This window comes from Cylas formicarius, unplaced genomic scaffold (genome assembly GCF_029955315.1).
Source record: "Cylas formicarius isolate icCylForm1 unplaced genomic scaffold, icCylForm1.1 PGA_scaffold_2__14_contigs__length_35257938, whole genome shotgun sequence".
Lineage (NCBI taxonomy): Eukaryota > Metazoa > Arthropoda > Insecta > Coleoptera > Brentidae > Cylas > Cylas formicarius.
In genome coordinates, this window is record NW_026844319.1 from 30559115 (window position 1) to 30587080 (window position 27966).

Below are 27966 nucleotides of genomic sequence, written 5' to 3' on the forward strand. Positions count from 1 at the left end.
TAAGACGTTGATAAGGTTGTTGCCATTCACGTTATCGCATTTAAAGTATTTCGCAATCGTGGCTCAAACCATAGCAATTTCCGGTTCACGCCATAATTTGTAGTCGAGTGCGACATCTGGGTTGGATAAGAAAACTACGTAGTGTGCAAGTTGTGTTGTATAAGCGACTCTTCTTCTTTTTCGTTTCACGTAATGCGAGCAAAGCCATCAGAGTGATTTTAACCATGTTCGTTTAATTCAAGACTCTAGTGTCTGTGCTAGCAAATGGAAATTCTCAAAGTTATTGTATTAGTCAATTCTGTGTGTTTCAGATCTCCATTTTTCAATATAAACAGTTTACCGGTTTAATCGTGTTTGTAATGTATCTTTGAGTGTAAAAGTGTCGTACGACGCTGCTGGTTTTGCTGTTCTCGCCAGTTGGAGGCCCGATGGTCTAGAGAGCTGTTCTTTTAGCATTGGTTTGAGACTTGTTTTGTCGAAATATTCAAACGTTTTTTCTTTAATGCGTAATCTTCCATTTTGTTAAGTTTGCTTGGTGGTACTCTTACACATCAGCGCAATCGTAACAAACAAATTTACTATAAAAATAGCTACACCGAACCGTTAAGAAACACGATTCTAATCATCTAAAGTGTGGGTGGTTGCGAAAAATGCAAAACTTATGCTTTGATACGCGTATTAATTCGTAACTATTTTACAATGTGTAGTAATCGAAATACTTTTCTTATTAGTTGCTTTGTAACCAAGGTGACGCACGTGTGTAAATACCAAATATTATGTAGCGTTATTCTAGTGTTCTCGTTTAAAGAGGAAGTTTGTGTTATTTTTCTTTTGTACCCCGTGACGAAGGTTGATCTTTTTCAATTTTGGTTAGTTTTGGTTCGCCTTGACGATGCTAAACGGTACAGAATATCAAGCATTTACACACTTGCGTCACCCTGGTAACAAAGCAACCAGTAAAGAATTTCGATTACTACGCATTATAAAGCACGTATAAAAGTATAACTTTAGATGATTAGAATCGTGTTTCTTAACGGGTCAGTATAGTTGGGATTTCGCTAATGTGAACCAGCCGCAGGAATTTCGACATTTGACAGGTACCGAATGTTTCTGAAGTTGACGTGTTCTGGTTGAAAATTGCTTCAATTTTGTGTGTTACGTAGTAAGAAAAACCCGAATCGAAGCTCAACAAGTTTATTAAACTCTCAAATAGCAACAATTTTATCACAGATACGATGGAATAACCTCATGGCAAGGCAAGTTTAAATTTACATTTTAAGCGATTCAGTAAGTACTTCATATGCACCAAAATACTGTAAACATTAATACCGAATTTTTATAACCTTGAACAAGAATAAAGAAAACCAACGGTGGGATCTGACAACCCCAACTAAATCTTTAATATCCGCATGTGCAGGGAACACGCGTCGGCCTTTAAAACGCTGAAACATTCATACAACTCAGAAATGACATCTGTGCGCATGGACTTTTTGCTTTCCTCAATTAGCTGCCTGATATATTTCTCGCTTTTTATCCCGCAATCTTCAAAGTTACTAGACCGATCGACTATAGGTAAACTAGGTGGCCCGAGCGCCCTGACCATCTCGCTAAGCCTCTGTAATAAAATTGCACGTAAATTAAATAAAATGAATCGGTGATATGAAATTGCACCTCATTCTGATCCATATAAGTCGTGACGGCCACTCTTAAGTCGCTACACAGCCTCTGCAAAAAATACTTGTCGCTTTTCAATGATTTCATTTCGTTTTCGAAATGACGCAAGCGATCCTCCACCGACGGCCCAGGTTCTTGCAGGTCCGAAGGGAAGCCCTTAAAATAGCGTTAACTTACTTTTCGTTAATAGTTCAAATGAAGCAATCTTAAAAAATTAACGCAGGAAATTGTTCACCTTTTCATCGCTAACCGACCGTTCCCGCTTTATATCTATTTCAACGCTCTCCGACTTTTGACCTTCACTCTCGAACTCGCGTGGTTTACTATCGAACAGCCCATTAGTTAATTGCAACTTTTTAAGCTAGAAATAATCCAAGAGTTTTTACACTCACCCAAAGCTTTTCTCGTCAACATACCTCCGCACTAAGCCGCGAGTTTTCATCTTTTAAAAATTTAAATTGTGTTTGATAATATTTGAGCTCCTCTACCGAACATTCGCCCAGGGCCTGATATTCCAACTTTTCCACAGTCTCCTTCAGCCTTTTGTTGTCATTGTCGTAATCTTTCAGGAGTTTTTCAAATATCTCGAGCTGACACTCTTTGGACCTCAACGACAACCGCAAACAATCGTTCTCGTCAAACAAACGGCTCGAATGTTTCTCGACCGATTGCCTTTCTCTCAGATGCTCTTTCACCATGCCGAGCAGAGCCCGACTGACCGATTCGGCCCTAAAACAATACTCCGGGTGCTAAAAGTTACGTCTAGCAAAAAAACTGCCCCCGATATTTAGCGATCTTTTCAATTGCAAAAAAGGAGGAAATGTCCAATAAAATTGGTGGCTAAGTGAATGCGATAACGCCTTACATGCTTCTCTAATTCTCTATTCCGTTCAGATTGTACCACGAAGGCTTCAAAAATAGTCATGAAAATAAAACCACTTCTATTCTCCATTCAAGCCCACTGACATACAAGTTTTTCATAACGACTCCATTACGTTCATACGTTCAGAAAAATTGTTGCTTTGATTTTAATATATAAGGCCTATTTAAAAGATAAGTTAGTTCCCTAAATACGTAAATACTTTATCTTTCTTTTGTTATTTTATTTCTGTTTAAGCCGGATTCTCTTGTATCTTGGTATAATTTTTCAAAAAAACTTCAACAGGCTACTGTAATGCTATTTACAAATCTTCTGGATTCCTCCTGCGTCAGTTATTGTTGAATCGAACTTGTTGACGTTTCGCCCATCGTCCTCCTTTCTTCTTCAGAGCTTAAGTGAAACTGGTTCTGAATCCAATATGCTGACGTTTCGCCCATCATCCTGTTGGCTTCTTCAGAGCTTAACCGAACCTGTTTGAGAACTAGTTTAAGTTGAGCTCCGAAGAAGAAAACAGGATGATTGATGAAACGTCAGTAAATTCGACTCAACAACAACCAACGCAACATGAATGCAGAAGTTTTGTAAACAGCTTATTATTAAAAATCTGATTAGAGTAAAATGCATGGATTTCGTATTATTAAAAATCTGATTAGAGTAAAATGCATGTATTTCGTATTGCAAAAAAGTATAATAGACAAATGTATCAAGTTGAGTTAATGTTGAGACTTCACCCTTTGATAATAATGTACTGTATCCTGTGCATCATGTATATTTCTGAATGTATTTGGATTCTCAATAAAGACTAGACTATTATTATTATTTGTCTTTCACTTATAGATAGATTTATCGAGGTGGGTTGATGTTGAGTAGCTGACCGAGTCAGCTAGATTTCACGCTTTGATAATATTGTACTGTACCTTATGCATCCTGTATATTTTTGAATGTATTTTAATTCTCAATGAAGCCTTATTATTATTACTATTATTATTATTATTATTTATCTTTCACTTGTGTAGAATTCTCATACGATGTAAATATAAGGTTGAAAATTTAAAACCGCAGGCAGAAAATGATACTTTTAAGTATCCAGCATAAAAAAGTATATGTTTAGTGATAGTAGTGACAGCGACACATGAAATAATATAAATCTGTATATTATAATACATTAATGCAGACATACCAAGTAGACATAAGTAATATTTTAAAATTTGTTTTGTTAAACTTATTAAATTAATTAAACTCAGCTCTACACAACAAACCGGTACCTGCGTTTAAATAACCAAACCCATTTATATGTGAAAAAACCACCTTTTTGGCAATCGATTAGAAAATATCAAAATTGGCATGAAATTTTTGCAACTAATTTCACGCATTTGCAGTATCTCGCAATCGAAGACTCACTTTTTCAATTTGTTGTCCATTTTCCGTTCGTTAACTCTACGAGCAATTTCTTCCTTTTTCTTAATTGCCCATCGCTTCTCCAACCTAGCGATTTTACGTTCGCACCAAGCCAGTTTTTGATTAATCACCCCGGGCAAGGCTTCCAACTGGACGGATAATAACTCAAAAACTTTCAGGCAATTGAATCCGTTTCCCTTCCAAATACTCCCCTTATACAGTAACTTCACCTTCGTGTCGTCCGTACTACTTCCCAAGTAAGTCTCGTAGTCAGTATCAATTAGGTTGACATTATTCTGGAGTTTGGTTATGATCCCGTTCTTCTCCAACGTCTTGGTTAGCAGTTTTGAGTTTTCCAAAGACTGGTGCAACTGGACGTCTTTTCGTTTCAGCTCGGTCCGCAAAATTTCGACGTTGTCTTTAAGGTCGACTTCGGCTTCCTCCTTATCTTTAAGAGCCTTTTCCAGAGTGCCCAGTTTGCTTTCCATATCCCCAACCAAGTCCCTATACTGGGATAATGCGGCATCGTACCTTGCGATATCTCTGGTTTTCTCTAACAGCTCAACCTCCGTTTTCATCAATTTTCCGTTGCGTTCATCGATTTGCCGCTTCAAATTCTCGATCTGAATGTCTTTGTCCTTCGATTTTGCTAGTTCGCACACAGTCCAGTTATCCCTCATAAACGAATCTTGTTTCTCTTTCTCTAGCTGGAGGATGCGTTTGTTGGAAGCACGCAATTCCGATTTTACCTAGAACCCATTTTATACATAAAAACCCTTCCACCATTCCAGTATTTTCATATACTATGCCTATACTATTAATCAATATGGCTGTTTTGCCAATAAATTTTATGACAAGATCCGCATTTTAACGTGTAGACACTTGATTTTTGAGATTTTGGACATTACGTTTTATTGTTTTTTAAAAATTTTGCTATTGTGTTGTTAGTTCTGAAAGCTATTTTCAAACCACATTTTGACAAATGTTTTGAAACTTTCACTGGGTTCTCCCATGTATGTAATTGTTCGTGTTCTGTTTTAAGGTTCGGATAAATAGGGTTTACTGTTGTCTGGATTTGTTTTTTATTTAAAATTTTATCTATAATGGACGGATTGTAGCCGTTGTTGAGTGCAATTTGTTTAATGATATTAAGTTTTGTTGTAATTTTCTCTTGACAGTGGCATATTAAGAAGTCTGTGTGTACAAGAGTGAAATTCAGCCATTTTGTGCGTATAAGGGTGATTTGAGCTGTTATATATGACTGTGTCCGTGTGTGAAGGTTTATGATAAATGGAAAAATCTAATTTGTTTTGCGTTTTCGTAATAGTTAAATCTAAAAAATTAATAGAGTTATCCTGTTCAATCTCGATAGTGAATTTTATACGATTATACGTTCCAACAAATGTGATGATGTCTTTGCTTGCTTTGTTGGAACGGACAGACAATTGAATTCTTTTTTAAATTAGATTAACTCATTAGAACGCAAAACAAATTACATGTTTCCATTTATCATAAACCCTCACACACGGACACAGTCATACATAACAGCTAAAATCACCCTTACACATACAAAATGACTGCATTTCACTGTTTTATACACAGACTTCTTAATACGCCACTCTCAACAGAAGATTACAACACAGAACTTAATATCATTAAACAAATTGCACTCAACAACGGCTACAATCTGTCCATTATAGATAAAAAAACAAATCCAGACAACAGTAAACTCTATTTATCCGAAACCTAATACAGAACACGAACAATTTAAAACATTTACATAAATAGGAGAACCCAGTGAAAAAGTATCAAAACATTTGACAAAATGTGATTTAAAAATAACTTTCAGAACTAACACAATAGCAAAATTTTTAAAAAACAATAAAACGAAATGTCCAAAATCTCAAAAATCAGGTGTCTACAGGTTGAAATGCGGATCTTGTCCTAAAATTTATATTGGACAAACAGGTAGATCCTCCAAGAAACGCATTAACGAACATAAAAGAGCTTTTAAAAACAAAAGTCTAGATTCCAATTATGCTACACACTTAAAACACAGAAAAACACATTTTTGACGACAATTTTGATATTTTACATACAGCCACAAAAAGTAGAAAATTAAATTTATTGGAAACCATGGAGATTATAACAAAATGAGACATTCAAATGTATTGCTTAACGATCAGTTAGATTTAAATACCTCTCCTTTATAGAACTTAAATTCTCACAACCTTAGTTAAGACTTTATTGTCATTTTTCGGTATATATAGTACCGGCTAGTTTGTAAATATTTCATTTGATAAAGACACGGTGTTGTCGAAAAATTTCGTGAAAAACTGAACTTTTAGTTCTTATTTATTTTGTTAAATGGATTTTCATCAAGTAAAAGCCACTTCAGTTCAAATTAATTATTTTTTCGTGTAATTTAAATAAAAGTGTGGTGTTTGCTTCCCATAGAATAGTTTAATACAGCTTATTTATTATACTACATAGGTAAAGTTTAATTCTTGCAAAACAAACACTATTCCGAATCTTTGACGAACCAATTTGAGTTTGTGGACACTGACAATGGAACTTCTTTGTTTACACATATACTTAACATTTCTAACCTCACTTTATAATAAGATAAGTTGCAAACCTATACATGCGGCAAATAAAATATACCAAATTTTTACAGGTTTACATTTTAGAAAGAAGACACTCCTATTATCTCAATAATCCACAGGACAACACTTACCCGTTCATAACTTTGCTTAAAACCTCCCAGCTGGCTTCTGATAACTTCCACTGTACTCTCTATGAGTTGCTTCTCCTCAATTCCGCTTTTAATTTCCACCTTCAACTCATTCAAGTCATTTTTCAAATTTAACACTTCAATACACTTCTCGGAATTATCTTTTAGCACCTTGTCCAAATTAATAGCCAACTCTTTCTTAGACCTGTGCAGTTCATGATTAACACCTTCCTGCTCACTTAAACACTTTTGTTGCACCAAACACTTGGCCACTAACTCTGAATTTTCCAATTTTAACCTCTCCAACTGCCTTTCCAAATCTATTGTCCGCTCTTTTGCCATTGATAATTCAGCACTGAGATCTTCAGACTCGGAACAGTGTCGTTCAAAGTCAAGCGAGGTATCAGGCACTAGAAAAAAAACATTTTTTTTCTCCATTAACTGATCATCCTCTTTTGAATTATTTAAACTCATTTGAAGGTGCTGGTTTTGCATCTCAAGCAGTTTAATATTCAAAATTGAATTTTTCTTGTTTAATTCAACAATTTTTATGTTATACTCTGAAATTTTGCCCAATAGAACACCCTTCTCGGCATGGCCAGCTTTTAGCTGATCCTCATACCACTTTTGAAGTTTCCCAAGTTCATCCACTTTTAACAACGCTTTATCCAGATTTTTCTTAACCCTAACATAGTCACTCATGTAAGTCTGTTTGTCAACCTCCAGTTGCACAATTTTATCTTTAAGTTCTCCAATTAAGCCAGTTTTGACCCTCAAGTCGCATAAATATTCCTTTAACCTATTTTGCAAAGTCACATTTTCTGACTCGACCTTTTCATTGGTTTGTTTCAAGACATTACATTCACCAATCAAAGGACGTAAACCATACAATTCACTTTCCAATTTAAATGATCTGTTGGTTTTATTAGTGTCTAAAAGTCTACTGATTTGTTCATTGGCTTTAAGCAGTTGGTCTCCCAAGCTAAAGTTATTTTTGAGTAGGATATCTATTTTGTTGCGCAAATCTTGTATGTTCTCGGAATGACACCGGTCAAAGATGCCAGATCCATCGAGGCTCGAATCCTCGTGGCAAGTGCTCAACCCGGACGTGTTCGATGATGTTAAAGTTGATTTCAATTCAAAGTCTTCCATGATATAGATAATATGCTAAAAATAGAGCTTACGTCAAAAAATTAGCCTTGATTAAAAGGAAACTTGCGTACCATATGCCATTTGTTGCATGAGAAACCGCAATTAACGGTAAGTAATAAATCTTTTTTTTTTATTGAATGAGCTTAAACATTTCTCTTTAATGAATTATTGACGATCCAAGGTCAGTGTCATTGTCTTAGTGGCTAGAATGTCTATTTTCTTCTTTTTTTAGAGCACCCTAATTTTAATTGTAATAAGAAGAAGAAATCGTGTGAAATGTAATTTATGGCCAAGTTGCCTGTGTCAGTTCGCCATCATTGGTAAAAGGTGAAAGTTAGTATTCTGTGATCTAAACCGCACTTTGAAAATGTTAGGTCCCCGCGAATCTGGTGAATTAATCGCAGGTTTAGCAGAAAACGTAACAATTAATAACGCCGCAATCGAGAAGCTAGGCGATGTTTTAGTAGACCAAATAAGCGCTGGCCGATTGATACCGGATAATTTCAGCCAGGTAGAAGTGCACCCCAAGGCGGAGGATAACCACGCTCTTGCGTGGATTTTCATAGTCGACACCCTAAACTTTTGCTTTTGGCATCACGAACACGAAGAGGGTTGGAAAGTCGACGGCTACACGGGCTATTTTGCTCTATGCGCCGCCATAAACAGGGCCCTAAAAGAAAAAGTTGACATTTTAAACCCAATGTTTTTTTCGGTTATTACTGACCAACAGTTGAGAAAGGTACTACGGGGCGATACTGAAGTGGAAACGCCACTTCTGTTTGAGAGAGTGAAATGCCTCCGAGAAGTGGGATCAGTTTTGTTAGAGAAATTTGAGGGCTCTTTCCAGAATGTCGTGAAACAAGCCAACAATGATGCTAAGCAGTTATTGAAGCTGATTGTGGAAAACTTTAAATGCTTCCGAGACGAGGCGGAATATAGAGGGCGCAAAGTTGCATTTTACAAGAGGGCGCAGATCCTCGTCGCCGACATTTGGGCTTGTTTTCGAAATTTAAAAAATATCAATCAAATTACTATGTTCGCCGACTACAGGGTGCCGCAAACGTTGCTGTGGTTCGGAGTGTTTACTTATAGTGAGCGTTTGCACAAAAAACTATCGGAAAACGTGGTTTTGAATTGCGGCGAAAGTGACGAGGTTGAAATCAGAGGATGCTCAATCCACGCGGTCGAACTTCTCAAGAAATACGCAGTGGCGAAATTAGGTGCAGAGGGAAAAATCAATTCCGTATTGATCGACCACTTTCTTTGGGACTTTAGGCGAAAACACGCTGGCGATATTTTGAATAAAGGTCTGCCTTTCCATAAAACTTTCGGAATTTATTATTAATAAATACCAATGTGTTTTTACTGATTCTACATAATATATATCTTTTATTATTATTTATCGTTTTCCCATATGAAATCTACACTCGGACACTTTTACGCATGGACCGCCAATGGCGGAACGTATGTAACCATCTTCGCAGAAACACGCCGGGTTGCACTGCTGAGCGCAATTTCCAAAATGGCGGGCGTTGCATGTCGCCACGCAAAGGGACCCGCAAGCGTTATATACTTCGTTCGGCCCGCAATCTGCAAAAAGTGAGAACCTTTTAAATGTCTTCGAAAAAAAGTTACAACCTTCTCGTAGTACTCCTAATAATGCTTCTTATTAGTTGGGTCACGAGAGATATTGGAGAAATAAATTTAATTCCTGGTGGAACACGTCAAAAAAAGGTGACCGGCAATGGGCGAATGATCTAAGTGATCCTGCCCAAAGGTTTGTTAAAAGTATAAGAAGATATAAAAAGTTGAAAAACCGATAATGCCATGAAATATTGTTTTTTTCCCTGTTAAATAATTGAAATTGCTTGGTCGTGAAAAAATAACACTGAGCGACTCACCGACGCCATTGTTTACGCCATCAGATGCCACCGCGGAGACGATGGCACACACACACAAGACTGTTAGAAAACCTAGATTCATTACGCTCTTTATTTTTTGCCGGTAGCCAAGAGGTGTATGCGTCCAGATCGACAAAGTCACGGCTTTTTGTAGTGTCGTCTTTGCGGTTTCTTGTCTCGTCTATTAGCAATTATTTTCAGCGATTCGCGGTGTTTTCCGTACCGCTTAATAGATCTATTGCTCGTAAATCACGCGATTACGCGCGAACATGCATATTCATGAGTTTTGCGATTAATATCCAAGAATGTATGGAAATATATGCCCATTTTTATATAGAGTAATTGCGATTAACGCAATATTTTGGGTCGTCCGAAACAAGGATATTTACATATCTAACATGTCCGACAAATAACAGTCGTAATTAAAAATAACGCTCCGTACGGCGTCAAGCAATTCTATTTAAAAAAATTACCCTGCAAAGAGTTTGTTTTTTTAAACTTATAGGTTTAACATCGATGAACAAAGTAAATAAAGCCGCTATTACGAAAAATGGCGATTAAAATGACTTTAAAGTGCAAACATATTTGGTCTAAATAATTGATAGCTCATGGTGGGAAATTTCCTAGAAAAGCATTCAACTATCGCAGGATTAGCTTTGACCTTTTTTCACTCCACAGGCACGAGCATCAGCATATACAACGAACTTTGTTTTTCAGATGCAGGGGGAAGCAAAATGTCAAAATTGACACCTGACCAGATAATAAAAACAATTTCTACTTAGGCCCGAGGATTCACTGACTAATACTAATAATAGGCGTAGGTATATGTTTTTTCTCTTTTACAGAATGATGTTCACGGTGGTCATGTAAAGAAGTCTGCGATAATCGTCAGATATACACTGAATGTTACAATATCATCTGCATATTACATATCCAACCAGATATATCCATATCCATAAAATGATGTGCTGCAACCACCTCTTGGGTCGCTTTCTAGGCTAATCGCAAGCCTTAGATTTTGCAGGAAAAATGCTCGCTTACTGGTTATTTTGGCGATGGCAAACCTATCGAGCGTTTGATGTTTTTATTTGGTTGGAGTGCGTTCATTCGTGTAATGCATGTTGATTATTTCTTTGGGGCCTTAAATTGGAATTTGGAATTAGGTGGGCGCATAGTTTTTGTCAAGTGAGAGTTGTAAATTTGCCCGTTACACAAAAGAAGCCGATGTTCGTCAGTCTGTGATATAAATTCGAACTTTTCCAGAGTGGCATGGTGATCATAATATTTTTTCCCAATAGAAGCTAAGAAGAACTTTCCAAAGTTGTTCTGTGCACAAGCGAAACGCATCTGTATTAGATGCGATAAAACAAGGAAACTAGACAAAACATAAATTGATTTAATAGCTACAAAGCAGGCAATTCATTTCTTACCTATATCGTTAATTACGCAAAAAAATAAAAGACTCAAGATCTAATTGCTATATTGTTTACCGGATTACAATACACGATATTTGTAGAAATTTAGAACTATATGAGATATGTTAACCCTACACACCAGGGTGATGACGTAAGCGAAAGCGAGCCAAGGAATAGGCGCGAGAAACAAATTGGTTCCGTTTAAAAGTTGCATAGAATTATAACCTAAAAATGTTATGTAAATATAGTACACGGAAGCGGCGAGCCAGAATGTGTTCCCCAATAAAATAGAGACGAACCACTCGTGATTAATGTAGCCGTTGTAGAAAAACAACTGTATGCAATGTAAGAGAATAATAGGCGGAAAAAACGCGTTTAAGTGTATATCAAACGCCAGTCCCCATTCGACGTCCTGAGGAGTATTTTTCGGCTTTAGAAATCTATTCGTCAAGTACCATAATAGGGTCGCAATTAATACACCGAGCCCGACGCAATCAACGAAAATAACTAGCATTAAAAATTTCAAAAACTGTAAGAAACCGAGTCCTAACACTACTGCAAACCCGACCGATGTTAAAGCCAACGCACAGGAAAACAGTATTAAAAAAGCCGGGTCATCTCTCGCGTATTGCGACTTTGAGTTTTTTCTAGCTCGGAACAACTTGGTCAGCTTTTGGGGCGCCACGAACAAATAAAACATCTGCCACAACGCGAACTCAAAGTCCATTTGTTCAAATTTAAGTATCCGCCTTAAGTAGCGACTGGTTTTGTGATAGGCGGAACTTATCTCGTACTGGGACGATTGCAGAGGCACCATTTTATCCTCTAATACGCGGCGCCACACACTGATTGATGACTTTGATCAAATGGGGGTTTTCCAAAGCAGCAGCGACACGTTCCTTATCGGCCAACTGTTTGTTGACCTGCTGCTCCGCGTTGTGGGTACCTGGAGTAACCTCTACCTTAACTTTGAATCTGACCGGCAAGCACCTCAACAATTTCACACGTATAGATAGTCCTATCAAAGTTGCCATGCTACAGTGCGGAATTGTAGGGGTGAAGTGGACATGGACATCATTTTCATTGTTTTTCACGTGGATTAAATCTTCCTGGACAACGTGCAATTCTTCCAACGATAGTGGATGCTCTGGATCGTTTATGGAACGGATCAAATCTAAAAATATCCTGAAGGCTATATCAATATTTACCGGCACGTTACTCACCGAAAATTTCTCTGCGATCGAAGTCGTCTACGACCGAATCGTCTTCTTCTTCTAAGGTGGTGCTTCTATCCTCGCTTTTGCCAAACACCGAAGGATTCTGGTTTTCGAGCTGGTCACCTAAAGGCATTGGAGAAATTACACTGCTCTTGTCGACCAAAAATTATGTTATTAATGTCAGTTAACTAAATGTCAATTGACAAAATCTCTTCTTTTTTGATTTAAACGCTCTAGTCTGAACTGTTTGGCTATTTGTCGGAAGAAGAAGAACTCTGGATTTTTTGTTGCAGGGGGTTGTGTTGATGACGTAATCGGGTTACCCTGATTGAACGGACCTCACGCTGTTGAATTATTTTTATTGACTAGAATTTGTATATACTTATTATTTGCCAAGTTGTTGATTGACGTGTTTTTTGTTTTAAAAGTATTTTTTTACTTACTAATACTGAAATAATTAAAAATATAAATAATTATGTAATCGAAAATAATTCGGTCACACTTTTGCCATTTCTAGTTGTCGCCATTACGTAAAGCACTTCGTCTATTCCGGTTTCTGCCTCCCACTGGACCAACATAATAAATTATGGTTGTACGAAGGTCTTTTTTTTTGCGGCATTATTTTTATTTTATTTTTGCTCGCGTTCGAAAACAAAACCGCAGGTGGCTCTCGCTGACAGTAGAGCAACCTAAACGAATATTTTAATGGAGCGAAAATACGTATATAGTCTTCGTCTACAACTTAAAATTGCCATCGAAAACTTTATAGGAGGCGGTTGTCCGCTCTTGTGGTTGGCTCTGAAATAATTAATTTGCATAATTAATGGATGCAAATGGCATGCCAAATAAGAAACGTCCACGCTTATCGATAGTTGTTATTGACTTTTTAGCGATTTTGTTTGAAACGGATTTCAGGTAACGAGTGGGGATAATATTTGCAATAAAGTTTTAACGAATGTAAACAAAATCAGCCAGTCGCGTCTCGTGTGCTGGTGAGGTCGCGAAGTGTAGAACCGATTTTGAGATTTCTGTTGAAGGTATGACCTTTATATAAAGCAACCGCTTGCAGGATAGGGCTTTAATTTTATACACCTAAAGCTCCTCTTTATTGCTATTAACTTGATCTATGGGCAAGCTTTGGAACACCACACTATTTATAAATAAATACGTAAGTCTTTATTTTAAAGCACAACAAAATTCAAGAGAAAAGAAAACTAAAGAAAAATTTTTCGATTTTCATCTTAAGCGGAAAAAATTTATTAAAGTTATAATATCTTAAAAAACTAATAGACAATATAATTAGAAATATATAATAATTATGAATTAAACATGTAGGTTTGACTTAATGACTTTTATTGATATCTAAAGCATTCAAATCTCATTTTTAGTACTACATTTTATGTGTTTTTTTTTAATCGTTTAACGTTGAACTGTGCCAGAGTTCTTTGCTTAAGTGAGTAAGAATTGTTGTTGCACACTTTGAAACGAAAATAATTCAAAAAAAAAAATCTGTTTTGTATCTAAGACTGAACTTAAAATGGTGTCGTAATTGGGGGTTATTACGAGGCAAAATATCGTTATACAGATATGTTAGTTTTTTGTTTAATACAATTTTATGAACCATTTTACTGTCTCATAATTTATGAGAAAAATTGTTGTCTTTGTCTGATACCACAAATGGGTCTGAGACGTGAATTTCGTACTACCTGAATTCTCAAGTCCATACGTAACATCTGACATTATCAAAGTTTAACAATTTTTTTAAATTTTTAAGTTAAATATCGCTGTACTTGATATATTTGTTTCGAATTCATATATGTCATTTATGTCATTAAATTTATTTTCTACGAAACTAGTTTTAAAACCCATATCTTGTTCATCAGCTCTCATTTTAAGTGTTTATTGTTGGGATATCCGAAACAATTGAATTGGAAAAAATGTTGGAAATGTGGTATACTAATTATGAAAAATTTTATTTTATATTTTATACATTATTATTGTTATCTCTAGGGTCTATACTAATATATTTCTATGAGTATCTAGGCACTAAATATCGCGGATGAGTAAATTTTAGAACATATATTTTTGTAGGTTGGTACACTGGGTAAAGTTCGCCATATTCTACTGAGTATATACATAGTTTCAAGTATATAAGTATCGTCATTCCCAAACCATATGGCATTATGTCATTAATTATAACAAAACCCATTTTTAAACGTCAATTACGTTATTATCAGGTCAAAAAAAATTGTTAAAAATGCATCATTCGTTTGCAATATTTTGTATGTAATGTAATGTAAGTCTTGCTTTTTTCCTAGCAGCTGATTTTCAGTTTTACTGCGTTCGAAGTGTCTCAGGTTAGTTTCTCTATTACCTAATTAACAAGCGCAATTTTTTGAAAAGTGTAGCCTACAGCTCTACCGTTTGATAACCACGACCTCTCAGTAAGCAAAAACGATGCGTTAACATTGGATAATACTTGATTTAAAGGTTACCAGCTATGAAGCCGGTCTTGAATATGAGTCATTATATGTATTATATGGGTTCGCGGAATACCATATTCGGACATACGCCAAGACTTAAGAGTGTTGTTAATTGTATAAAAAATAACAATTGACTCGAAACGCAAACGTTCAACTTATACTTCGTGCTGTTGTGAGGAGTGTTGCCTACATTCGAATGATTGCTATGGTAACCACATAAGATAGGCAAATAATTATCAGACAACGGATCATTGTCGTAATTCAGAATTATATTACGAGGCTTTTGCTTTTGAGCGTTGTTTCTAAAACTACAAAGCATAATGCTAAGTTGAAATACACAATACAAGACAATAAATACGCCGAGTTAAATTTCCATGTTTTTAACGTAAAAAAACCCGGTGCTGCAAACATCGCCCAAATCTGTCAAGATATTTGAGTCACTTTAAAACGGAAACAGCGCTTAATCAATTGATTTGTGATTTCAGACGATGGACGCGTGGACTACAGTTTCATGGTCCCTTTTCCTCCTAGTTATAGCGCCGGCCACAGGTGAGCCCTCTTACTATCGCCAGTACAGAGTACTTACACCGAGATCCGGATACCAAACCTACACCGATTATTACTCTTACAACGTCAACCCGTACAGATATTACGGTGCCGTAAGCGACGACACCGTGTACATAACCGACAAATATGGCAACACTGTGCCGCAGGCCGCCGCCAGATACAGGAGCTACGGCAGAGGTTACCGTCCGAATCGCATTTGTCGCGTTAACTTTCGACCCCCATCGTCCGACTAACTACAATCGTTTGTTCAATTACTCGACTTTCTTGTCGTAACGCTCAAGGTCACGCCCACCTTAGTCCTCCATTATACAAAAACAAAACAAACATCACCTGTCAGGAAAAAATCTGTGTGGGAAGATTTAGGCTCCTTGGGTGTTGTGACGTCAGCAAAAAACGTTCAGAAAATGACGCCAGCTTGTAGCCATAACAAAAACATAGTTTTAGGTTAATGTGGTAACCATTTAGATGGTCCTTAACTGCATCTTCACCCTCTCTGGCTTCGAGTATCCCTAAGTTCTAGTGGTTGTTACCTTCTTGTGATCGAGCAGATCGTCTCAGAGATGTGAACTTATCATATTTGTAAATTGGTGGGTGGTTAGTTAGATACTGCCTCATCTGCTGCCTTAGAAATGCTGTGCAATATCGCTAGCCCAGTTACACTTGCCTAGGAGGTCAAGTTACGATTGGCATACAATATTTCATAACCTATAAGGTATATTTGCTGATTATATAGGAATCCCAACTATGTCTGACAATGTAGATAGGTTTTAGTCTTTAAAGCTGATCTATGACATAGTCGTCCTATAATGCACGTAACATGTGCGTGGGGTCAGCGTTGGCGCCAATGATTGACGTACGGTTACCAATTCATTTAAGGCAAACCTACACACATACGTACACAGCAAACACAAAGTAATGCTACAACATTAAGACTAAGAAAATCTATTAGTGATTAAAAGAAACCCGCTTAAGGGTTTCCCGAGAAATTTTTCCTCATAAACGACCATATTTATTTTTTAATTATGCATTGAAGTGAGAAGTTTCGCATCAGCTAGCCAACGTTTCGCTACCCATCAACAGACGGCAGCACCAAATTAATTTTTATAGTTTTGGTTAATTCTGTGAGTAAAGCGTACCTTAGGTATCTGGACCAAGACAATTTGTACTATACTACTAGAAAATCATGGGCTGCGGCAAATAAGCATTAAAGTCTTTGGTTTTCGAGTGTCTGTAATTCTGTAAATCTTCTTTTAGTCAGAGCAGATAGTCTTAGATATCCTTTTGTTTTATTCCCTTTTGTGTAATGAGGTGAGCAGAAACAGCAGTCTTCATAGAATGAATAATCACACTATAGTGGACTATATAATCCTGTATTACATGCGGATGAGACTCAAGAACCAATTCATTTTATTTAACGCATATCTAGACACACACATACACACATAATCACACTGCACATACGAACTAACGCTGTGAAGCATGATTTCTAGTTTCAGCAATATTCAGTATAAAATCTGTCAATAGTTAAAAGCTGCAGAAACCTAAGCAATTGTCGAGTCTCCCACAAACTAGTTATTTTATAAAGACTGCTTAAGAAATGACATTTTCCACTTAAGGGCACATGTTTTCTAACACGTTTCCTCTTATGTAAGTTTGCCATTGCAACTAAAATATCCACCTAAACTTACTTTATTTTTTTAAAATGTGTCTTAGTTTATGAGGCTTCAAATGAAAACAGGTAATTATTTTTTTATTACAAAGTACTCGTACTTGTAGTCATTCTGTATTTAAAAAAACTGGAAAAACTTCCCTTACGATGATTCCCACCTAACTGTTACTTTTTTACTCGAAATTTCTATGATTTTGTTTTCTATGTTTTCTATTTTACTGTCAAAAAAAAAGCCCTTCAGGCTTCAAAGCGTCAAGAACGGGATTTCAAATTTTCCGTTTCACGGTACTGACAAAATAAAATTGAGTTCCAAAACCATATAAACTGCACTATTCCATCAACTCAACGTTCTTAAACAGTACTCAGAAGACGTAGTTTCAAACGGTTCACTAGACGTTTCGCAAATCTCGAGATAGATGGCACTCCAGTCATATAAATTTAAATTCAAAAATATTGAACCAACATTCAGCGTTGACTTAAAACATTAATCAAAAAAAGTGTCCATTTTTTCAGTTTCAATGATTTATTTAAATAATTTATACCGACAAAAAAATTTTTTAGACAAATTTCAGAAATAGCTGATATATTGTAGGTTCTTTCTGAATGAGAAATTATATTATATAAAAAATATGGTTAAACATTGACAAATAAACAGTCACAGATTTCTAACTAACCAAAGAAATTGCACACTGCTAACCACAGTTTCATCACGACCAAGCGACGTCTCGCTACTCATCAGCAGATGGCAGCACGAAATTTCTTTGGTTGAATTTCTTTTAGCGTACTTAGTTGAGAACCTGAATGTAAAAAAAATGAAAATCGTGCTTTATGTACCTGGAGTAAATCAATTAATACTTCTACTAATAGAAAAAACATGATTGACCGCAATGTTGTGTGGAGAATATTTTAAATCCGCAAACGCGTTCCCCAAAACAAAGGTTACGTACTTAATTTTGAAAGACGCTCCATAAAATATGTCATTAGCTTGCGGGAACGGACAGTAGCGCTTTTCAACTTTTTAACTGCGATGTTTCCTGCTACTGTCGCTTGTCGCTGAGGCTATAAATCAGGTTTTAAGCATCCCAAAGTCCGAAAACGACGCAACCATAACCTCATTCTCACGTAGCGATGGAAGTGGGTTGTTCGACGGGAACTTGTACTTGCACGCCCTCTCCTTGCGGTACTAACGCTCACTGTTCGATTATCGGAGGACGTCCGGTGTGCTCCTGCTTCAAAGGATACTCCGGCGATCCCCTGTCGGTGTGCACGAGGTAAGAAGGCCTTGGCGGCGGCCGACCGCTGATATAACGAATTTTTGAAAATTCCAGGGCCGAATGTCTAGCGAACGACGAATGCAGACACTACCAGACTTGCAGTAACGGCAGGTGTATCGATCCGTGTGCCGGTAGTTGCGGCGTCAACGCGGATTGTGAGGTTAGGAACCACGTGCCGGTGTGCAGTTGCCCCCCGGGATATACCGGCAGTCCTTTCGTGTCTTGCCGTCGATTCGATCCGAGTAAGGAGATAAATACCCACGGAATTATAATTCGCACCGGAAATTTGAGTTAAACGAGGCTTTTGCACAAATCGGCCGCTTCGATAAAGTATCATCATCGTTTTAACGTGGCTTTATATCGATTTTGGTATACTTGAACCGGAAATATAGTGTTTTTATCGCAGCCCCTTATAGAACACCCTGCCGACCATACCCTTAGTTAATCAAATGGTATCCATAAACAATATTAGACATTTCTTATAAAGAGAGGTATGGGGTTTTCCCGACAGGCGAACTATGTCACCCGAGCCCGTGCGGTTCGAATACGAATTGCGAAGTTGTCAACGGGGTACCGACCTGCAAATGTCTGCCCGGGTTCCAAGGTTCGCCGCTCGCCGGGTGTCGTCACGAGTGCGAGAGTGACTCCGAATGCGGGAACAATCTGGCGTGCATCGACTTCAAATGTCAAAATCCCTGCAACAAGCAATGCGGCGAGAGTGCGGACTGCGAGATCGTGAGGAACCACCAAGCCGTGTGCAAATGCCCGAAGGTCAGAAAATTACGATAAGTATTTTAGGACCAAACTGCTACCGCTACGTTTTGCAATAAAAAAAAAACTGGGATTGGGATTTACGACTCCCGTCGCATCGTTTGGCTTACCGCAACAAGGGCAGAGCACAGAGTGTCCCTTTTTGTTGTGGTTCATTTATTTCATTCCCGTTCGGTGGCAGAGTTAAAAAAATCACACATTTCTTTTTTTTTATTAAGATTAAAGCTTGCGGGTTTAAAATAAATAGCGTTAAACTGAGACAGCATTAAGCATTGTCTTACTGTACGAAGACATCTTATAAAACTTCTGGATTCCACCTGCGTCGGTTTTTGTTGACTCGAACTTGCTGACGTTTGGTCAATCATCCTGTTGGCTTCTTCAGAGTTTGACTGAAACTGCCTCGTATTTTACTCTGTACCTGCCTTTATATCGGGTGGGTCGGAGCTAAATGAGGGACATAGACCTCGTCTCGGATGGCTGATTGCCATATTGGTGACAGGTACAGAGTAAAATGCGAGCCAGTTTCAGTCAAGCTCTGAAGAAGCCAACAGGACGATCTGCGAAACGTTAGCTATATCCACTCAACAAAAACCGACGCATTTGGAATCCAGAAGTTTTATAAAAAGTAAATTTTTGAGGTGTCGACAGTATAAATTAAAGATATCTCGCTGTACTGATAAATCAGCTTTTTGTTGGTTTATTCATTCTTTCAATTACTCGCAAATCCCGAACCAAGCGATTCGACAACAAAATATTCCGTTTTCGTTACTTGGCTGGCGCGTATAAACCTGCCTTTAGGATGCCTCGATATGCGATTTCAGAATTATTTCGGCGACCCGTACGTTTCATGCAAACCCGAGTGCTACGGTGACGTAGACTGTCCTCGGGGCAGGCCCGCGTGCTTCTACGGCATTTGCAAGAACCCGTGCGACGGAGTGTGCGGTGCCGGTGCCAACTGCGAACTCAGAGGCCTGACTCCCGTGTGCTCTTGTCCCAAAGACATGACGGGTGATCCGTTCGTGAGGTGTAGGCCCTTCACGCCTGAGGATTTGTGCGAACCCAATCCCTGCGGCGCCAATGCGAGGTGCGAGCCGGGATTCGAGACCCGAACGGGTAAAGAACGACCGGTCTGTTTCTGCCTCACGGGGTACACCGGGGACCCCGTCAGGGGCTGCCAGAGAGGCGAGTGTACCGAAGACTCCCATTGCCCTCCTAGTCAAGCTTGTATCGAATACAGGTACGATTTTTATCGGCGATTTTATTATTTATTTATTTTATTGCTTATAAAAGTAAGTTTATGCTATTATAATACTATACTATTATAAATTAATTTACTTTTTATGAACTTTATATCTATCTTGGAATACTCATCCACTGTATGTCGATAGAATAGATAGTGTCCAAAAAAAGTTTTTTAGAAACCATAATTTTAGATATAATAGAGACAGACACTACTTTTCATGTGAAAATAACCTACAGTGCAAAAAAGGTAGACTGTGGGCCGGGTATAATACAACCAAAAATATAGTGCATTTATTGCTTTGACGTTTTAAGTATTTTACAGTACCTTAACCGCAGACCTTCGCAGTACCGTGGTAAAACTCATCCCAACAGATTTCTTCATTTTTTTTAAACGTTATTTGAAACGTAAATTTGATTAAGCATTGAGCGCGGGGTATTTTCTAATAAGTAGAAGCGTTTATTTTAATATCAGGTGATATGTTTCGTTATTAAGAGTTTAATCTAAATTGCAATATGTTCGTATATATTACGGACGTATTTGACTGTGATCCTTCCAGTAAGTATTTATGTACCTGATTTTCGCGATTTGTTTTAATCAAATTCATATCGGATCAGGTTTTCTAAATAAAAATTACCGTTATTATCTTGGTGGCAGATCGTAGCAGATAAATGTTATATTTTCGTGGTCGTAATACTCCAGCAATTGTATTGAGATTATTGGTAAAACGAATCCTGTCAAATATAAAATTTTGTAACTACAAAAACTTAGATGTTGATATATTTTTACCCAACAAGACGACTTATTTGTATAAAAATGTCAAAAAGCAATTAATCAGTACTAGACAATCATATAACAAAAATATTTAGTAAAGTCAACATTTTATACTGGATTTTTTTATATTTGCTTTTCATTGGCATTTCATTTAAATAGTAGTAAAATTTTGAATTACACACACTAGTGCCAAAATTTCACTCATCTATTTTAGAGTTTTTTGTCTCTGATATTATACTAAGCCGCTCTTCTGTGCGCCGTTTGCATTTGATAAAAGGTTAAGTTTGCTTCAACTAGACCAAATTTGTTCAGTCCAGTGCGGTTCCAGGAGGATCCCTAATAAATAGTCGTAAACCAAAAAGCATTTTTAAAAATGCTTTCCATTGATACCAATTGTTATTAAAAAAACGCTTTTTTTTTATTAAAATCTATATCACAATTGATAATATTTTTTAATTCGAAGATGTCAGAACCCCTGCGTGGGCCAGTGCGGAACGAACGCCGAGTGCAACGCTAGGAACCATGTGGCCGTGTGCACGTGCCCTTCGGGTTACCAGGGCGACGCTTTGTACCAATGCAACCTTAATAGGGGCACGTCTGCTGCGAGGTATTTGAGGTACAAACGGACCTCCGAGGAAACTCAGGGGAACGCCACAACAACCATCGTCGTTTAAGTGACAACAATTTTTTGTTAATAACATTAATTAATAATAAAGTTAAATTTGAACTTCGTTTCTAATTCCTCCTTGCCCCACAAGCCGCTATAAGTAGCTCAGTCGCGAAAAGGTTGAATTGTATTAAAAATTGGTGACGCCGCGCCATCTAGTGATGAAATCACGGAAGCAATAACAATGGTACTCGGTTTACTATACTATGCTGTGACAGTTAAGTTATCACTCCATTCGCTGATGCCAAATTCGCGAAAAACCATTTTAACAATAATGAATTGGACAATAATTCAACCACCAACGTTGTTTACTAATATGTCGAATGTCAATATTTTTATTTGTCAAAAAAATTATATAAAAATTTCTCTTTTTTTGCCGACTTGTCAAAAACGAGTGGACTAAAATATAATGTGTGTTATATCATTGTAATCGGAATAGGATATTCTATTAAACACATATGTCATATACAGGGTGTTCCATTTAAACAATATCTTTTTATTTTTTTGTTTACCTTGATACCTCTAAAAACAACAGAAGTTACAGCCAATTAAAATGTTATCAAGATAAATTGAACCCACGGTACAATAGTAAGGTTAAGTAAGTCTGTTTCTTTAAAAAACTGTCTTGCTAAAAAGTTGTGAACGGGGAACTCTCGCGTCGATTTTTAATTTTTTTCTGTATTCCGTGACGTTTGAACTTCTGGGAATAGACAGTGAGTATCTTTAAGAGAATCGTGAATATTCAGAATACATTTCTGTCATATATTGAACACACGTCCGTGAATATATGACAAAAATCAGCAACATACATTTTCTTTGATAAATAATACATTCATAATGTAGGTATATATTAAAATACTCCACATTTTTCTGTAAAAATTTGTTGCGGTGGCATTGCTTTTATTTTGGTACTGCGCTTGAGGTGCGTAATATTCTTTTTTTTATTATTTTATAACCTAAATTGTCTCATAAATGTCATAATCGCCATAGACTGGCTTTTAAAATGTGTTGATCGGTTTCGGCAGAAATAACCAATGTTTTAAAAAAATGAAGTCCAAATACCACCCGCATTAATGTTCAGCGAAAACTGTTCGTTTAGTGTGCGCCATCTAATGAAACAATCACGGAAGTATTGTACTACCAAAAATATAGTGCATTTATTGCTTTGACGTTTTACATATTTTACGGTACCTCAACTGCAGACCTTCGCAGGACCGTGGTAAAACCCATGCCAACAGATGTTTATTCTGCATTAAGTAGATCTTGCCTGAGATGGACCGTAACGAATATTTGTAGACTAGAAATTTTTATTTGAAACGTAAATGCACCGTTTTAAATTTGATTAAGCATTGATGCTGCGGGGTATTTTCGAATAAGTAGAAGCGTTCATTTTAATATCAGGTGAAACATATCGTTCTTAAGAGTTTAATCTAAATTATAATATGTTCGTATGTATATATTACGGCGGTATTTGACTATGTACGTATTTATTCTACGTATTTATTCTCGAGCTTTGACCCTGCGAACTGCTTTCACTGGATAGTTCAACGGGTAAGTTTGAAAATAATCTTTATCTTGTGTGCCTATCGATTAGCAACATTTTTCTTCATGTATTTTTGTGTCTTCTACATAGTTTTTCGATTTGTAAACAACAGTCTTTTTTAAGACTATAGAGTATATTCGTGGTTCGATAACATTGAATGTTTAATCCGATCGATCCGATCCGATTTTTCCTGAGTTGAAAGCGCATATAAAATGAAATAACGACACCTAAATTTGGTGAGCAATAAAAGAAAAACATATTTAGGTGACGACAGTAGCGATAGTGACGATTTTTTAAGTGACTCATACTTTATTATTATTATATTTAATATTTTTTATATTAATAATGATACTATGTAGAAAGGTAATGAAATAGAACGTAATAAATTGTTACTTTGTACTAATTTTTTTATGTATATGTTTTTGGATTAATGGGCAAAGTTAATCAGAGCTGTAAAAATACTATATTTCTGGTCACGGTATAACAACTATTCGACACCCCATAGAACCTTTATCGGTCGAAAAGGAAAAATGAATTCGACTCCGTCAATTATTAATGTTTTATTAAAAACCGTATAAATTATTCGAGCGAAATTTGACGAATATACAACAAAGGCACTTGCTGTTCATGTACAAAAATGGCACGGGTTTAGTGCGAATATTAACAATGGATTTGACAGAATTAAAAAATGTATTATATATATATATATATATATATATATATATATATATATATATATATATATATATATATATATATATATATATATATATATATATATATATATATATATATATATATATATATATATATATGTATATATATATATTAACAATAAACCGAGTGTAGGGGATGACATTTCAACCGAGATTCAAACCACTACGAATTAAACCTTAAAAACAAATCAACTAAACGTTAAAAATAGCCTTTCCATAATAATATGTTGCTCATTCTCCGCGTATATATATATATAACTACGATAGGTATGTTTCTATAAAAAAAAATTAATGTATCACAGTCGACAAGGTCGGGCAAGAACATCTAGGATCGGCTCAAACTCTTCGCCCAAACTTTTTACGCCCACAATATTTACACAACGGTACAGGGTGGCCCCCCTTTTGCCAGGACCAGTTATAATATATAGGGTGTTACGAGATTTATGCACTAAATATACACCGATATTTTGTTCACCTGTTTCAAGCGATGCGATGCAAAATATTTTTCTGAAAAAATTACTGTCCTGTTTTAAAACAGGAGAATTTGTGTGGAATATTTTTTTTATTTTCATATATTTATCGCAAGTTGGTTCGAATATCTGACGAAAGAAATATCCGGACAACTAAAACAAAGTACGTAAAACTGGCACACACAGCACAAACGAAAAGAATACTTAGAACAGAAATGAGAACATTCAGATCAATGCCATAGAAAACACACCAGGAAGTTCCTTTAAAGGATTGAGAGTCTCAGGAAAAAAAAAAGGAATTGGCCAAAAAAGCCTAAGGCTTACTATGAAAAGTTTTCGGTTTTCGGTTCGGTTGGTCTTTGATTGTTACAGATGAGGTGATGGTAAACATTGGAACAGATAAAGCTGAAATAAAAAAATAAGCCGTAATCATCAAAATATTGTCATCTTGTTTGGACTAACAGACTAATAATGTCACTGGAGAGACCAGAAAGAAATTAATGGTAGAATGGCATATGAAAAAGTGTATATATAGCAACTACCTTCCTATAAGTTTAAGATCGAGGAAAAAGGAGATGAAATCTAATTTCTGTACATTGAATATTTTTGTTTTTTTGAAAATTATTTACTTTCATTTACTATTAGTTACCAGCCTCGAATAGAATAGTAGAATCGTTATTCCCCACAAATTTTGGCACGCACGTCACTAGTGGTATTTTAAAAAATATTTCGCATCAAAAAACGCTCGTTGCTTGAAAGTGTTGTGAGAAATGTGAGTCTATTGCGGTTTGAAAATTACGGTAAAAAAAAAGGACTTATTTTAATATTCCGAATTTTGATATGTGCTTATATGTGTAGCTAGTGCACCTTTTAAAAGTATTTTCGAATATACACGGTGTGCCATACTATCGGGGTCAATATCAAGTTTGTTATTTTAAATGGAACACCATGCATTTTTCGATTCTTAATAAAATTCTGAACAAGTTTTGTTTAGCATACGCCATATCTAAAACGAAGAGACACTCAATACCGGTAGAGAATTTGGAAGCAAGATTATACAGGAATTACTCACCAATAAAATATTTTGCCATGGGTAAGCAGTGTCTTTATCATATTTACGAAAACAATTTGGATCTTGCAGTCTAGTAGGGAGTTTTCACCGTTAAATTTGACTGTACGGGATAATTGGCCACCTAGATCGCCCGACCGCAATCCTTTGCATTTTTTTCTATTTTTTAGCGTGAAATGGAATACCGATAATTATCCCCGAAGAACTGTTAAATAAACAGTAATAAACCAAAGAAAAAATAAATGTTTTTTTTAGTTCAAAAAAGAATTGTGCTCAAATTTTCATAAGCATGTAAATTTTTGCTAGTGATGGTCCTCAATAATTATTACGGAAACAGTTATTCCGTTATTATATCTAAAAAATAATATTTTTTGCTCAGAATTGAATTTCGAACTTTTTAAAATGAAAAATCACATTAGATAAAAAATTATTCTCAACTAAACTTGGTGCACAGAAAAGTGCACGTATATACTCACACTAAAATTCGGATTATTGAAATACGTACGTCCAGTAGGCTAGTAGTCTATACTGTGGCGCATTTTAAAAAAATTGATGCATTTCGTCGACACGAGATAGTCAGACCACCCTGTATAAGAATAATAATGTATAATATGTACAAATATACGGGGTGTTTTTTTTAAGCGGCTTTGCGAAAATTGTATATATGCATGTCGTATAAAAAATACGCACTGTATAAAAAATATGTCAGAAATTTGATAAAAAAAAATTAAAAAAACACCCCTCTCAACGCATGCCATAAACAAACCGAATGGCACTCATCGTTATTGTCAACATTTGACAGGTCCTACGTATAAACCTAGTTAAGTAACGGATTAGTAATTCAGAAGGGAAATCACCACAGCCTTTGTCCAAAACAAGTACAAAAGGCCCTTTATGCGCTCATCCCTGTCCGCGCGTCAGTCAAACATTTTCCCCATATAGCTATTAGATAATATGGTTTTCGTATTTTTTATTGAATGAAAATAGGCGATAGGACTTAAAAAGTGTTCCGCCTAAGTATTTCGACTATAAGTGAAATATCAACGTCGTAGTAAATCACTGAACTGAACTGAGCTGTTGGTGAAGTCACGTGATACACCGCGTGCCAAATAAAACGACTATACGATCTAGGAAATACGAAAAAAAGTTTCTTACAAAAGTTTCTTGGACCCTCCTGAAGATTTAAAATACATAATTTGTTGATACAGGGTGTCCTAAAAGTGTCCCCCGCGACACCAAATTTTTGTAATCCTCGGTTAAAATAAAGGTCAGTCTCTTAAGAAATTCCTATTCGAATTTTGCATAGTTTAGGCCGAAAATGAGGTCATGTGTTTTTTTTTTTTCATATTTTGATTGCCTTATGTCCGAAACTGTGCAGTTTCACTCAAGTTCTGAAGAAGCCTCCCCGTTTTCTGCTACGTTCAATTGTTTTTCTTACTTTCTCTACTTGTACCTCACCGACGGCGAGTACTCAATTTAGATCGGTCTGTGCATATATATCTAGTAGCTATATGATCTTGCCCCCGGAAAAAAAGTCTCTGTACCACTCGGAAAAAACGATTGCTCACACTAAGGCCTCGTCGGCGCCCTTTTGAAGGGGCTGCAGCTCCCGTCTCAGTCTGTCGAAGTCGTTGTAGCACTCGTGGTCCGACTCCTCCTCCGAGCTGCGCTGAACACGCCTCCCGGAAGACTCCGGCACGCTGTTCTCGTACTCCGGGCAACTGGGCAGTCCGACAGTTTGACAAGGCACGTCGTTGTTCAAAAGGTACTCCGGGTTGTCGATGTTGCTCTTGAAGAACTCCGTCGAGTTCTTCACGTCTATGACGTCCAAGTAGGTGGAGGTGGGCTGGTTGCATTGGGGCGACGGCATCAGGTAATCTTCCTCGTCTACAGGCAACTCGAGCTTCAGAGTGCCCACTTGGGCCTGGGACTTGACGGAGGAATCGTACTCGTCCGAGCCGGTGTCCGTTTTCGCCTTGATCGAGTCCTCGCAGTAGCGGACACTCGAAAACTCGGACGCGGTGCTGGGCTCGAACGACCTCCTCCCCTGGGTGTACCTCAGGAGTCTCTGGTTGAAGTGGTTCTGGCTGTGGGGGTACATGGACACGCTCCCGTCCGACGTCATCTGTAAGCTCGAAGGCCAGTAGCGGTCCGGCGCGGGCGACGCCGACGTCAAACCAGTGCCGTGCAGCGGGGCCCTCGATTTGGGCTGCATGTGTTCCTCGATCTCGGATATCTCGATGGAGTCGGAAGCCAGACTTCTCATCATGTCCCTTTCGCTCTGCAAATGACGCGGGACGATCGTTCACAGCCGAAAAGTTACTCGCAATACGAAAATACTCTATTTAACGA

At 37.0% G+C, this 27966-nt stretch overlaps 6 protein-coding genes across 10 annotated transcripts in view; 2 read left to right on the plus strand and 4 right to left on the minus strand.

Moving 5' to 3' along the window:
• Positions 1-271: 271 nt before the first annotated feature.
• LOC132698392 (paramyosin-like) lies at positions 272-8048 on the minus strand. Its single transcript, XM_060664419.1, has 7 exons — positions 7910-8048; positions 6690-7853; positions 3956-4701; positions 2091-2403; positions 1910-2035; positions 1672-1830; positions 272-1615 (listed from the first exon to the last, which is right to left on the minus strand). The coding sequence occupies exons 1-7, from the start codon at positions 7910-7912 to the stop codon at positions 1391-1393; spliced, it is 2736 nt and encodes a 911-aa protein (XP_060520402.1). The 5' UTR covers positions 7913-8048; the 3' UTR covers positions 272-1390.
• Positions 8049-8112: 64 nt separating this feature from the next.
• On the plus strand, positions 8113-9310 carry LOC132698164 (queuosine 5'-phosphate N-glycosylase/hydrolase). The gene has a single exon (XM_060664090.1). The coding sequence runs from the start codon at positions 8206-8208 to the stop codon at positions 9181-9183; it is 978 nt and encodes a 325-aa protein (XP_060520073.1). The 5' UTR covers positions 8113-8205; the 3' UTR covers positions 9184-9310.
• A 1876-nt stretch (positions 9311-11186) lies between these two features.
• Positions 11187-11971, minus strand: LOC132697976 (protein unc-50 homolog). The gene has a single exon (XM_060663781.1). It carries the CDS (start codon positions 11969-11971, stop codon positions 11234-11236), a length of 738 nt encoding a protein of 245 aa, XP_060519764.1. The 3' UTR covers positions 11187-11233.
• A 1-nt stretch (position 11972) lies between these two features.
• On the minus strand, positions 11973-12625 carry LOC132697977 (MIP18 family protein galla-2). 2 transcript variants are annotated; one of them, XM_060663783.1, is made up of 2 exons: positions 12378-12625; positions 11973-12301 (listed from the first exon to the last, which is right to left on the minus strand). In XM_060663783.1, the coding sequence occupies exons 1-2, from the start codon at positions 12502-12504 to the stop codon at positions 11973-11975; spliced, it is 456 nt and encodes a 151-aa protein (XP_060519766.1). In that variant the 5' UTR covers positions 12505-12625. The 2 variants fall into 2 exon arrangements, with proteins under 2 accessions (XP_060519766.1, XP_060519765.1); XM_060663782.1 differs by having other exon boundaries at positions 11973-12328; positions 12378-12584.
• Positions 12626-13321: 696 nt separating this feature from the next.
• On the plus strand, positions 13322-21876 carry LOC132698377 (neurogenic locus notch homolog protein 1). Of its 2 annotated transcripts, none has more exons than XM_060664394.1 (7): positions 13322-13408; positions 15340-15598; positions 18217-18361; positions 18419-18606; positions 18876-19135; positions 19957-20372; positions 21613-21876. In XM_060664394.1, the coding sequence occupies exons 2-7, from the start codon at positions 15343-15345 to the stop codon at positions 21821-21823; spliced, it is 1476 nt and encodes a 491-aa protein (XP_060520377.1). In that variant the 5' UTR covers positions 13322-13408; positions 15340-15342; the 3' UTR covers positions 21824-21876. The 2 variants fall into 2 exon arrangements, with proteins under 2 accessions (XP_060520377.1, XP_060520378.1); XM_060664395.1 differs by having other exon boundaries at positions 15340-15403.
• Positions 21877-23904: 2028 nt separating this feature from the next.
• LOC132697785 (epidermal growth factor receptor) overlaps positions 23905-27966 on the minus strand; it is a 136286-nt gene continuing 132224 nt past the window's right edge. For all 3 annotated transcript variants that reach the window (XM_060663425.1, XM_060663424.1, XM_060663426.1), the window contains exon 7: positions 23905-27895. In XM_060663425.1, coding sequence (XP_060519408.1) covers positions 27179-27895 — 717 coding nt within the window. In that variant the 3' untranslated portion in view covers positions 23905-27178. The remainder of the gene's footprint in view (positions 27896-27966) is intronic.

Bases quoted from the DNA above. Each gene is read 5' to 3' on its own strand.
- LOC132697976 (XM_060663781.1), bottom strand. From the start codon at position 11,971: ATGGTGCCTCTGCAATCGTCCCAGTACGAGATAAGTTCCGCCTATCAC.
- LOC132697977 (XM_060663782.1), bottom strand. From the start codon at position 12,504: ATGCCTTTAGGTGACCAGCTCGAAAACCAGAATCCTTCGGTGTTTGGC. The intron at 12,329-12,377 runs GTGAGTAACGTG...GGATATTTTTAG, and splicing joins CGATCGCAGAGAAATTTTCG to ATTTGATCCGTTCCATAAAC.
- LOC132698392 (XM_060664419.1), bottom strand. The intron at 2,404-3,955 runs GTGAGTCTTCGA...GTATTGTTTTAG, and splicing joins ATGGACAACAAATTGAAAAA to GGCCGAATCGGTCAGTCGGG. The intron at 1,831-1,909 runs GTGAACAATTTC...CGCTATTTTAAG, and splicing joins GGTCGGTTAGCGATGAAAAG to GGCTTCCCTTCGGACCTGCA.
- LOC132698164 (XM_060664090.1), top strand. From the start codon at position 8,206: ATGTTAGGTCCCCGCGAATCTGGTGAATTAATCGCAGGTTTAGCAGAA.
- LOC132698377 (XM_060664394.1), top strand. From the start codon at position 15,343: ATGGACGCGTGGACTACAGTTTCATGGTCCCTTTTCCTCCTAGTTATA. The intron at 15,599-18,216 runs GTTACCGTCCGA...ATTCTCACGTAG, and splicing joins ATACAGGAGCTACGGCAGAG to CGATGGAAGTGGGTTGTTCG. The intron at 18,607-18,875 runs GTAAGGAGATAA...TTTTCCCGACAG, and splicing joins TTGCCGTCGATTCGATCCGA to GCGAACTATGTCACCCGAGC.